A 13,871-nucleotide genomic window follows, 5' to 3' on the forward strand; every position below is an offset into this window, starting at 1 on the left:
TTTAATAAGGCAGCAGTAAAAAATTACCAAAAAAACCATGATGATCAACGTGACAGCAGTTTTTCTTCATAAGAAAGAGCAACTGGAATCTCAGATAAAGCCAGAGACTATTCTCTGAAAGCAGTGAAATTTTAGTAACAGTTATAAAATCTTCCCTGTAGAACACAAGGCGTCATCACCACCTAACAGAGGCCTGCAGAGAAAACCTGGGATACGCTGAAACCAGTACACAAGCTCTCAGCATCTAACGAGGAAACTTGAGTCTTCTTAATTACATTCTGTGTTCGGCCCAACCCTGAACGGCAAGTGGAAGCACTGGTCTGGGTTGTAAAGGAAACCAGAACATGAGCTTGCATATGCTACCTGCCTTTTATCTACTACATTGTTTATGGGAATTTTCCTTAAGCTTCACATGACATACTAAAAAAGCTCCAAGCAGACCTGTCTTCTAAGAAAGGCTCTGTGCTTTTAGATGGGATGACTGTCTCAGCAAAACCATCAATGCTCTAGACAAGTTGTGGTTATGAAAATACCAGATTATACATGTGGTAAAGTCAGCTGCACTCCCCTCTAAACACACTACTTTGAATTCTTTCCTCCCCAAAAGATAAAAGATGAACAGCACCCACTTAAAGATGAAATTTCTATTTGATCAGTAACAATAAACTGGCCCACCAGAACAGTCCTAAAATAGACTCTAAAAAACACCTCACCAACTCCCAATACACCTGTGTATATCCAAATCAATCTTGCTGCTCTTCCCCATAAGAAACATGGGATCAGCTTTAAAAATTCTATGATTTTATTGACCATTTCAATTCATGGATGAAATGAGTTATAAAAACTAGAATCCTTTTTATGGTAACTAAGAAAGGTGATCTGAGTTTTCCCAGATTTTCAAGATCATGGCTACTGCCATCCAAATACCCTTACAACAAATAGAAGCAAAGAGTGCATTTCCCATTTCTTTCATTTCCAGGAACTCTAATAACCAAAGCCTCCAACATTACAACCAGACCACAAGAAGCAGAACCGTGGGCAGAACATGACAAATCTCTTTTTTTTCCCCATCAGGACCCAATATGGTTAAGAATGCTGAAAACTGAAAGGTTGTGGGTTTTTCTGGTTTCGGGTTTTGTTGTTGTTGTTGTTTTGGTTTTTTGTGGTGGTTTTGGGTGTTTTTTTAGATCACAGCTGCTAGATTGACTTATATTTTTAATAAAATGATACAACGGGTTTTGTTCTTTAGTGTGCACTTGTTGCACTTAATTTTTATAAATGGATAACAGACAAGGGCATAGGGTAAAAGAAAAAAAATTGTGAAGGAACAATTGTAAACCTCCTTTATATCCTGGGGAAAGAACATAATTCATCATACTATCATCCACATAAAAACATCCAAGCAAACCAAATCCAAGTCAGAAGGTTATCTAAAATAAAGACATTTAGGAACTGTTTATGAAATTGTTCAGTTACTTTTCTTTTTCTTAATGATGATGAATGTGCTGCTTCATAAAGCACCATGAACTTCCAAGACTGGGTATTGTCTAATGATTTTTGCTACTAAATTGGGATTATAGTATAAATGTTACATTGAAACTTTACCATATTCCTGAACCCACGTAACAGAAAAGACTGCAAGTTTGTTTATTTATCTAAATTTTTATTTTAATTTTATTTAAATTAAAAGGATCCTGTCAGATCACTCTACTACTCTACAGCCCGCAACTGATAAGAACCACAGAAGTAACATACAAAGTAACATTACAGACAATCTAAATCATAATTATGATATTTTAAAAAAAAGTTGACTATTTTCTAGTGATTTATGTATTTTAATTTAAATATAGTCAACTTCACACTTCCAATAGGCACTATCTCTGTCAGGACTATTTATTCTTTAGTCATATCAATTCCAGGGGGAAAATTCCAAATAATCCAGTACACGCAGACATGGCATCCATTACAATTAAACGGCCCTCATATATAAATCTCACAACTTGTTTTCGTATCACAATGCCAGCATGTGGTAATAAACTTTCTGTTCAGAACTAAGACCTGGAAAGGGAAGGAATACTAATTATGGAGGCGCTTAATACTCAACCTCTTCAAGAATCTGGAGATCAGCCAAGAAGTGTCATAAATGGTTTGACTTTGTACCACAACACTACTTATCAGCGTTCTTAATTTCTACCTGTGCACACAGGCTGTACTTAGTACTTTGCAATGAAATACCTAAATATAACAGCAGTGCTAATTAGATCATGCATGTATGTTTGAGAATTTTGATTATAACCTGGAAGTCTTTATTAAATTCAGCTAAGGAACATCAACCACATCTGCTACAGCCCTCGGAGAACTGGAGATGGTCATGTTCACAAGGGATGATGTAGAACCTCAACACTTAAGTGGACACTCCCATGTCACATCTGAAGTATGACTCTTCAGCAGTGCAGCCGAATAACTTGTCAGTATAGACCCACTTCTGCCTAAACTAATATCCGATTGCTTATCTATACAATGAAGAAGTACGGTTACTTGTCTTGAAATGAGGATACGAGGTCTTGACCAACTGTACTGTTTAGGGAAGTAAAGCATTACTGGCAGTAGGCGGAAGGACAGATGCTGAGTTCCTCTTACGGGATCTGTGTGTGACGGCACAGTTACAACACAGGATGCTTCATCTGCCTCTGCCTCTCTCCCTCCTCCCACTTCCCCCAAGCCCAAACCTAATCCTGAAAGTTTTACATCTTTTTAATGCAGAAATATATCCCATTTTGCCAAGCTCACTGTTGTTATTTATGAAGAAACAGACATTTCTCATTGCTACGCTGAAATCACTTAAAACAATGAACTAATTAGGAAAAACGTTTTATCTTAAATACTGAGAAAAAAAGCAGCACAAAAGCAACTCTCTCCTTCTTCTCATATTGGGTATTGTTGTTCTATGCTACCAAAAATAAACAGAAACATCAGGGACAAAACCTCATCCTACTCGAATAAATCAAACCCCAATGACCTCAGCAGGGGTGGGGGGTGGGGTACTTCAAACATTCATGTGTAAAGCTAATATCCAAAAAGTCACCTGTACTTACATAAATAAAATCACAATTCTTCCATGTAAAAACTGTAATTGAAACACTACCTACAACTGATCTCAGATTTTTTTCTTCATGCACATATATTTGAAGGCTGCTCATTCCACTTGGCAACAGCAGTAATTAACAGCAGAAGTTTAGAAGTTCAGCCAATATAACAAAGACAAACAGAAAACATTTCAGAAATTTTAGTAAATTATTTGGCTTGGTTCTCATTTTACAAACTCAGTAATGTTAATGCTTTTATAAAATCCAAAATAAAAAAAAAAAATGAGAACTATGAATCTATTTAAATCAAATTATTTTTTTAATTTCTAGGATACTTTTCCAGACTCCATTGTATCAGTTCATGATATATACCTAAAGACAGATAAATTAGGCCTTCAATAGAATTCAAGTTTTCTTATGTAAACTTGTTAAAAAAAGAATTATTTAAAATTCATATATTTAATTTTTTGAATTTTAATGAGCAGAGCAGATATAACTCATGGCATTAAAATTATTCAGGCACAATAAAAGCTAAAAATATGTCCTTGCTGGATGGCAAAACTAGATTTCCACAGAGTACGTATGCCTTGCTTCCCACAATCAAACTGTCACAGCATTAAAACATACTCCTGCGTGCGGAGGTTTTAATATCCATTTCCCTGGTGAAAGTGTGCAAAAGGATCTGAAAGAGTTATTGACAATTCATACAGTATCCCATATTTCATTAGATAGTATAAGCAGAGAACATATCTTAACTCTGAAGGGAGATGAAGCAACAATGTTTTAAATGACTATTGACTCCACTAAATTTCCTGATAATGTCAGAACACTGTAGTCTGTCAGGTTCATAAGAGACTCGAGATGATACAGGAATCCAATTATGCGAAGTCTATTTAGTTGTCCTATTTGCTAAGCCAAAGGTTAACGAGAACTGCACTGAAAAAACCTCCTGGTATTACAAAGTATTTCTTATGCTGCATAACATGTAAATGAAAAAGTATTTTAATCAAGTCTCTTTAACTCTTTAATTGCAATAGAGTACTATACAATACAGCAAATAAAAACCCTCTAAGGGAAAAAGTTATTTTAAAAATCTGCCACGGAACTAAAAGACATTATGACTAATTACTAAAGTAATTATTCCTGAATATTTCTAATTTGCAAAGGAAAAAAGGTTCAGATCACAGAACCACAGATAGTCACTGCTAACATAAAATCTTCATAAATAGTAAGCTATGGCCTCTAATTTTAGACAGAAATTAATTATATTTTTGTTGGTAACACATTCAAATCTGTTTACACAGCTGACAAGTCTCAGCTCCACCAGACTCAAGCAGTGAGCTTGGAGGACTCTCCTGCTTTGGAGCAGATGACTCAACATTCACCAATTTCATTAAAGATGAAAAGGGAAAACATTCACCTGCAACAATGTCACTTGTAAAAACAGACTTAAAACAGATTTATGAGTTTTACATATGTGAGGTACCGTATTCAAAAGAAAGGGGAGAAAAATATGGGAAAACCTAACAGCTGTGGGAAAACAGATTAGAAGTGCCGAGTTTCCAATTCTTTTTTGGCTAATGTAAACTAATAAAATGTTAAAATGGATCCACGTTTCAAAGACAGCAATTACCACATGACACCATGACGTTATTTCAGATATTACACGTGTCATCTCACATACACTTCTGAATACGTGGACATAAGATTTACCCACCTCTTTCAAACTTAAAAAGCATCAATCTTATCATACAAACCACAATTCTCCCTTTACAAGAAAAGAGTAGAAATGGACAGGAAAATAATGCATTGAAGACAATGGTAATATGTAGAGGAAGCAAATCCCAATTCCATTTTTGCTTTGCAGCATACTCAGGTTCAACTCCCAGTTAAAATTAATAACTTTATAAAAGTAGCAATACTTAATTCTTCTACATTTTCCTTAGGTCACAAAGTCTGTATACAACATAACTACATAATTATTTCAGCCTTTCAGGACTTTCTGGGTTTTTTTTTTCTCTTTCTGTTTTTTAAATAAAGGCAGAACTCACAAGCTGCCATTGGGAACGTACTACCAGAAGAAAATTATCTGAGCAAAAATGAAAGCCGTGCAGTAAAACATACTACAGAGACAACCAAGCAAGGATACAAGTCTAATATTTAATGGAATTCTGCAGTTAAGTCCTGCAATTTCATGAATTTGTAGGCAATTCAGTTAGCTGATTCTGTCACCAAGGGTTCTTATTGATCTCAGCTAAGATTTCCCTCCATTTCTAAATAATGGTAATTCTAAATGCTGCAACATGTTTGAAAACTGAATACATATTGTACTGTATACATATTATTTAATATTTCAAAATGTAATCTTACAAATGTCGATACATTCTTACTGGTTCAGCAAGAACTAAAGTAGATACTTTAAAGGCAAGGGAAGCTCTCCACCAGTTTCAACAGGAACACCTCTTCTCCTTAAAGCCAGACAGACACAGGCTGAAGCATACTGGTGAAATAACATACACTACTGAGTAAAATATCTAGATGGGCACTCAGAACACATTGAGAAGGCAGGACTTTTTTCCTGAAGTTCAGTCAGTGCACAGACTTCCTCAGCTTCCAAATTGTTGTGCAGCTTTGCTTCAGTCTAGGAACATGTCTCCTCCTCATTTAAAACGTGCACTGAATTTGATTCACTTGAATAATTTCTATGTGCTTCAGTAATCCCGTACATTAGTATTTGTATCTTTCAAGATAAAGCTCTGAAGTATGTGTAATGCTAAGTTACTGCATATGAGACAGAAAAAGCTGTTGGATGATGCCAATCAAAAATCCAAGTAAAATCAGCTATTTGTAGGAAGAAATTAAATGAGAACCAAAGCTACTTACTGAGTCGTCTGTAGCAGAAGGAGGCCAGCCTTCCCATAACTGGTGACGAACAGGGATACTAGTTAGGTCATACACATTCCGCTTTACCTGGTTTAAAAAAAAAAAAAAAATATTCAGAACTTGCTCTAATGAAAGCAATACAGGAAAACTGTATTATTTTCATCATAATCCTAAGCTTTTTATTTTGATTTTTTCTAATTATTGTAAAACAGATTCCTCCAACACTCAAAGACTCAGATCTGTTCCACAGGTTTACATACAGTACTGTTAAAGAAAAAAAATTAAGATCTCTAAGTTATCATTCGTAGTGATTCAATATTACTTCAGCATCATAAATGTGTAAAACAATTGATAACACAAATTTTCACAGTAAGAAGTATTACAAAGTAACAATCTGAAGAGAAGCAGAAGATAACAAAAATTGTTACAGGTTTTGCTAGTTAATGTATTCTGTTTCACCTGAAAATTTTAGGTTCATTTACATCTAATGCAATAAGGAATACAAATAGTTTTGCCTAAGTTTCTTATATGGGATCCAAAACCAAGTGAGTACATTAAACATTGAAATATGAATCAATAAGCATGTTTCCAATGACAACGCCCTTCAAACATTTATTAATAAAATTCAAATCAACCAATTTTTATATCAACCCTTTTCCCGTGCTACTAAAATACAAGTTGCTACCATTAACCATCTCACATGATGGTTGTAAGGAGGAAGGGAGTGGGAAAAGAAGAAAGAAATGAAAATTTTAAATACAGGAAGAATACTGCAAAACAGAAGTTACAGAACTCCACAAAAACATTAATACAGATAAAAAATCTGGCATGTTTTATCAGAGGTTTTGTGATAAGCAATTATTTAAATCACAAAAAGATAAATTTTTGTGCTTGGGATAGAGAGCGGTATCTCAAATTGTGAATAATACTGCATACCTGAATGTGAAGACTGCAAAACCAACCAGCACATGTGAATATTGCCCAGCTGGACCAGAACTGTGAACAACAAAACACTTAGAGCAAGCAATGCTGGCTTTTGTTTTTTCTTCCATAAAACTGCTACATGGGAATAGAAGGTCCTCCCATACCTTCACAGGTCTATTTCAGTTTCCAAATACAGATCACAACAACCTAGGTTACATCCAGAAAAACATTCTCAAATAGATAAAAGCAAGGTTTGATACATTTTACTAATATATTACAGGACCTTTTGCTACACAGAATCTGAGGAAGTCAAAAGTTTTGTGTCCTGTTCCCAGCTCTAAGAGGGCTGTACAGTCTAATACTAAGAGATACAAGAATAAAGTGTTTGACATCTCCAACCAAAAAAAAAATTACGGAATTATGGCAGATGGATAATATTTGACTTAAAGTAAATGCCAAGACTACTCCAAAAAGTGTCCTCTAATGCCTTCTTTAGCTTTCCATTTGTTGACTTGTTAACTGGAAAGAAACAATAATTATTGTATTCTAACTTCTTTTATAAGAATTATCAAAAATTCTGTGAACTGAAAAAAAAAAATATCATTGTCAGCACAAAATATATTTGGGCTAGCACCTCGCTTGCAGTCAAGTGCCCTTACCCTAAGGTAACTACTTCCTCTGAACAGAAAAAAGGTTCAAAAAAAGAAAATATCAGGAAGAAAGCTGAAATTAGTCAAAGTGAGAAATACTAACTTAATCCACACATTTAAAGGTTTCATGTTCGAGAATTGAATAAAAAATTATTCTAAACTACCTTTCTTAGGGAGATAACGCAATATAACAAAGCTATCCACTAATAGACACTTTATATGTTTTAGGCCTACCTACTAATCCATACTTGCCATAGCTTCATCAGTAAGGCACAGCTGAGGTCTGAACACAATAAGGTAATAGGGTAATATAAACAGATGGATACATTCCCTCAAAATTAGTCATTTATTTTTAGTGCAGTATGTATAGGCAACATCTGGCTGTAGATATTAATCTAAAAATGTGTTTGCATAATGAAATAGCACCCAACATGCTTTTTCTCTGGATCATCTTTAGAGAGAAATGCGGTAAAATAACTGTTCTAATCACTGGAAATATCCTACAGGGCGTGATGGATGAGGCAGGGATTTCCACACGTATGCTTGCTCACATATGTTGATTTGGGTAACATTCTTTGAAAGGTTCTCCATGGCACTGCTGCATGAGTTTGCCAACTCTCTGAAAACAAACACAACTGAGAAAACTCAGGGCACAGAGAGAGCAAACGCAAAGTGCAATGCTCTGACTGTACTTCCAGTTCTCAGATCCTCCATTCAATTACTGTTTCTCATTCTCACTACTTTTAGTAGTAGCAGTATCTCATACTAACAAAGTGCCCCTTAGTAAAAGCTGTGAAGAACTGTCTCATATTTCTGGATAAATTTTATATATAGGCCATGGGGATATTAATTTCAACACTATCAGTTTAAAGCTGTATAAATATACACAGAGAGTGGGAAACAATGGCTTCAGTTTACTATCCAAGAGTAAGATACATTACTTCCAACTCTTGAATCTACATCTCACTAAAGGATGAAAGTCAGATCATGCGGGTTCCTTATCTGGACATTTTTGTATCATAACCTGTATTTGGGTTGGATTTTCAGTTCAGCTTCATTGCATGTTTTGGAATCATCAAGATATCTCTCTGTTCTTGTAGAACTAGTAAATTACATGTATACCTGATAACCTTTATGTTAATATTGGTTTTGTAGGAGTTTTTGCAGGGAGACTGATCAGGTAACTATGTTTCAAGTAAAAAACTTTGCAACTAGATAGTAATTTAAAAAAACTAGAAGAAGAACAGTGGGATTTTTTTAGACAGAACCCTGAAGTATTTATTAGCAATTGAAGTGGACTTCATATTAGTGCATCCTCATACTTAAGCACATTGTCAAGCTTTAAAAAACACAAATATACCTCAATTATTAATAACTTAAATTCCTTTCAAATACACATATATATGGTATATCCTAATATATATACACACACATATGTATACACAGATGCACTTGTGAAAAACGGAATTATGGAAAACTAAACTCTGCAGAACTCGGTGGACGCACTGCTTCTCAAGAAGAAGGTAGCCTGCAGTGCAGGATTCATTTCGCAGTAGTATCAAGGTAAAGAGACGTCATTACTCTGTACCGACCCCACAACAGCCCACCAAAATGTAATAATACTGGTCTGTGATCACAAGAATAGAGATCTTGCTGTTTTAGCTTTCTTGCATTAAAAACCAGGATAAACTGTCCCTGTCAGATAACTATTCTCCAATTACACACCAAAAGTGTTATTAATACTATTTTTACAATATGAAACTTAAGAATGAGCCATTTTCAAATAACAAGTGAAACTTATTTACAGAAACATGGGATCAATAGAACTGCATAATATTGTTTTCAAAAGGCCTTCAGAAGTAAAAATAAATAACTCGGAAGTCACATTCCTCAAATTCCCTTTTAATTCCAAAGTACAACAGAAAGGCATTATGAAAAAAACAGTATTTCCCTTCTTTCATTAACTCATCTGTAACTGCACTGAATTCAATAACATTCCTCTGCTATTCTAAGCTTGAAAGGCATGCTCGGGGTAAAGTGTTATGTTGGTATAAAGCACAATGCCAGACTGATGTGCTGGACAAAAGTGATCAAAGTTGAAGTAATTTTAGCCAACGCACAACTATTCTGCTGCATTATTCTACCAGAATGACATCTGTTGAGCAACTCGTCGCAGAATAAACTAGTTGTTATAGGCAGGCCTAGCTGGGTAGGGGACCATGTAAGACTTAGTAGAGTAATGTTTGATTAAACAAACTGCTTGAGTTAAGATCATAACTGGATTTGGAATTCATGCCAGAGTAGTCCTCTTTCAAACAACAAGCCACAATCAATTATTTAAGATAAAATAAGCTTGCTTTTAAGTAACGATTTAATTTTAGTTTTGTTTAAAATAGCATTATGAAAGCAGACTGCAAAATGTTTTAGTGACTAGGAATATTTACCACTTGAGTGCAGAAACCCCCCTTTTCTTCATTAACTGACTTAATTTCAGTTTAAAGTTAAAAATTCTGTAAGGAGGAAAAAGTCCTAACAATTCAAATAAAGCAGAACCATAAACTGCTTCTTCACTAGGCCACTGAAATAAAAGCCTTTGGCCCACTCTTCACACAACTGAAAAAAAGCACAGTAAAGGGATGAAGTCGGTGTTAAGGCTTTTATAAATTCACATGATATTGATAGGAGGAACAAAATCTTCATAAATACGTGTAAAGCAAACTAAGTTCTAGTGCCATCCACTGAGCTACATTTATTGGCAAACTTGTTGGTCTCCCACCTTTGATCAGCTTGAAATACGAATTGGTGGTATTGTCTTTGTGCAGCTCAGAATTTCTTTTCATAATGTTCAGATGCCATGGTGACTGGCACATTACTATGGCAGCCACCCTTCAGATTATAATCTCCAGAATATACAAAATCATTTAAAAACAAATTAAAGGCACATCTATTTGGTTCCACAACTCAGCTGTGAACAGTATCAATACAACCATTTCAACACACACAGAAAAATAATACCCCGTATATTTCAGACATAATTTTACTTAGAAAATGCTGTTATAATTCCTGCAGAATGCCCTGCCTTGTAGCTATACACTGATGCAGGAGAAGCATGCAAAGTTTTACCTTCAGCACATTTTCACCGCTGTTAGAAGGGAGTTAAAATATTAAACAACTTTTAATATTTTAAGAAAACCTATATGGCCAAAGCAGCCAACACAGTGAGAAAACTTCTCAGATATAGGCAGTCTTACTTTCTCATCTTTCACTGTTTTTTTTCAAGCAGGTGAGTATGTAGCTTTAAAAGTAAGATTAAACACAAAAGATACACTTTGTCTGTAGATAGGAAGTTAATCCAACATTCAAAACTCTTCCATATCTATATTACTAAGGATAAATGAGGTAAAATGTATCACAGGACACGAAGCACAGGTAATGCACTGATGACTGCCTTCTGGTGGTTTCACTCAGCAGGAATAAGTAGCTATTTTCTTATCTCTGAATGAGAAAAATTTGAAATCTACTGTCAAAAATAAAATAAAAATCTAACACCAACCAAATTGTTAAAAAAATTAAATTTATGCTGAATCATCAAAGAACTGTCATGCCTGAATCTGTATCTTTGAATCACAACAAATCACAACAAAGTTTAACAGTAGTTTCCCTCAGGCTGTTTTCCGCTTATGCAGGTACAAAGTTAATTGAAATAATGTAGATAATGAACTTTTGTTAGTCTTATTATAAAATATAATTTATGCAAAGCTGTAAATTGGCTGAGATGCTAAAGACTGTTCCAGGCACATAGGCAGCATGAAAGACAGTGCAAAAATGAGTGCATGAAAGGCAGACAAAAGGAGCAATAAAGTCAGAGGACTGTGAGGAATGTGGAATGTGAGTTGGGGGACACGGGGAAATGAGATCAGATGCAGACATAGCAAGGTTGCATGGGGCACCGACAGTAAAGCAAGAATCTTGACTTTGACATTGTAACAGAGAAGAAGCCAAGACAAGTAAGCAAAATTTTCAGGAGACAGCAACGATATAGATGGGGCAATGACAGAAAGAAATGCAAAGTAAGCAAAAGCCTTTTGGTGAAGAAAGATGGAAAGAAAGGACCCAAAGCCAGCTAAAGCGGTAGCCTTCAAGGTTATAGAGGAAAGCCTCTGCCAGACAAAATTCTGACAGCTAGCAAAGAGCACTGGGAATCTGGCAGTAATACATAGGAAGCAGGGACAGAATCTACCAAGTTCCTAAACATAGAGAAGTGTCAAAGGTGATAAAATGGTGAATTTGAAGGGATAATGATGTTTAATTATGTTATCAATAGTTATGAACAAAAAGATGGGTCAAATAAATGGGTAATTTCAGTTAACCATGGACCAACAAGAACTATTAAAAATAGAGAGATGTAAAACTAGAGAGAAAAATTTTCTGAATCAGCATCTCTGCCACAACCTTTTGCAATAGATTTGGTCTGTAGTAATAGTAAAGACAAAGAACAGAAACAGAAGAAGTTAAGAGGAGAAAATGAAAAACAAAAATAAGTGATCCATATTGAAAATTTTCCTGTAGCAGAGAGCAATTATTTTGCATTTCATCAGGAAAAGGCTATCAGCAGACAACGAGAAAATTAATTTCTTAACTTCAAAAAATGGTATCTGCAGTAATTTTTAGCCAGCAACACTCAAGTAGAATATATTCAGATAATGTACTGTATGAACTATGACTAACATTAGCATCCAAACCAGAACTCTCAGGGCATTTAATGCAAGATTCATTTGGGGGGAATGGTATAAGCCTGCTCTGCTTACAATTTTGTTTGCCTTTTTGTATCTCCAATACACAATAAGCTATATTAAAACATAAATAACAAAGGTTACTTAAATCAGCAAATTTCATTTTAGTGTAGGTTTTACTTTAGAAACAATAATGCAATTCCAAAGACATCAAATGATAACTGGCCTCTTCTAGCAGCTGACTGAAGTTGAAATTATGGAATGCTTTCAGTTAGTGAATTAAGATGTCAGAATTGGGCTATTTTTAAATAACAGCATCTGTTTCTCAAGAATGTCATGCAACTGAAACTCTCCAAGGACAATTCACTATGCTAAAATAACTATTTACATTTACATGTATACTCAATTCAGTCTGCTGTAATCTAAAGGAAAAAAATACACTTACAACCTAAATATTTGAAATGAATACTGAAGGCAAAAGAACTCCTCTCCTGCCCAAGCCTGCCAACCAAAAGTCAGCTGTGATTCAGATTCAGTGGTTTTATGAAATACACAAGAACTCTAATACATGTTTTACTACAACACATTCTTTAATTAATTTTTTATTTCACAGCTCTTCCGTTAAATTAATATTTTTGCTTTTCATACCTCCAAAAAGATTCTGGTCTACTTTTATTAAGTTTTCCCCTTTAGTAAGCTAAAGCTTTGAAATCTCTTTTCTTGTTTAATGCAGAATAAAAATTCATTAAATTCTAACGTAATTTGGTTTAATTCAGTGTCTGAAATACATGACTTGCTTATTCAATCATGAAAGTAAAACTGAAACAAAAGCACCAAAACTTTTATACCTCTTGAAAGTAATATTCTCTTCCCTCTAATTAGGACTGTTTCATTTCCAAATTAAAAACACTATGCAATTTCAAACCTTCCTAAAGGACCCCAAGAGAACCTAAATGTCCATTGTACGTCAGCCACATACAATGCAGAATTCATCAGCAAGTTACAACACAAAAAATCAGTAGAAAATTTTCTGCTAAGTATTTGTGTACCACTTTCCTGCAATTAAATACATTTTATGTGCAAAAAACCACTGAGAATCCAGCTTTCACTTTAGAGCATATGGAACAGTGTTCAAATCAAAACAAATCCAGTTTAAAATCCTCTTAAAAATGGCTTATTGTACTGTAGTATTCAGTAAATATTGTGCCAATATCTTCATTAGAAAACCTGTTGAATTCACTAGGTAACCACTCGAGTCTGGAAAAGACTGTGTGATTTTTTGCAACAATTTGCTGACAAAATGTTCGAACAATGAAGATTAAGTCACATTAAACAATGAGCAAAACCCAGCAAATGCGTCTTGATGATTTCAATTCTTTAATTTCAGTATCTAGAAAAAAGAGATTGGAGTAGATTATTTTGCCTCTCATCACGGGAAAGGTGGAGTATGAACTTCACATACCTAAGGATTAAATGACTACTTGAACATAAACAATCCACACTATTTCCAATTTGAATGATGAGGCAAGGAGAAACAAGGTAACTACTAAAATTAAGTGGCTGAGTAAGTAAATGCAAAGTTAATATATTATTGT

General features: G+C 34.6%; 1 protein-coding gene across 1 annotated transcript in view; it reads right to left on the minus strand.

The window, feature by feature from the left end:
- FAF1 (Fas associated factor 1) overlaps positions 1-13,871 on the minus strand; it is a 173,954-nt gene that overhangs the window by 78,882 nt on the left and 81,201 nt on the right. The window contains exon 8 of the mRNA XM_005440352.4: positions 5,970-6,056. Within this exon, the coding sequence (XP_005440409.4) occupies positions 5,970-6,056 (87 nt within the window). The remainder of the gene's footprint in view (positions 1-5,969; positions 6,057-13,871) is intronic.

The sequence above is a fragment of the Falco cherrug genome, chromosome 12 (assembly GCF_023634085.1).
Source record: "Falco cherrug isolate bFalChe1 chromosome 12, bFalChe1.pri, whole genome shotgun sequence".
In the NCBI taxonomy this organism is placed as follows: Eukaryota; Metazoa; Chordata; class Aves; order Falconiformes; family Falconidae; genus Falco; species Falco cherrug.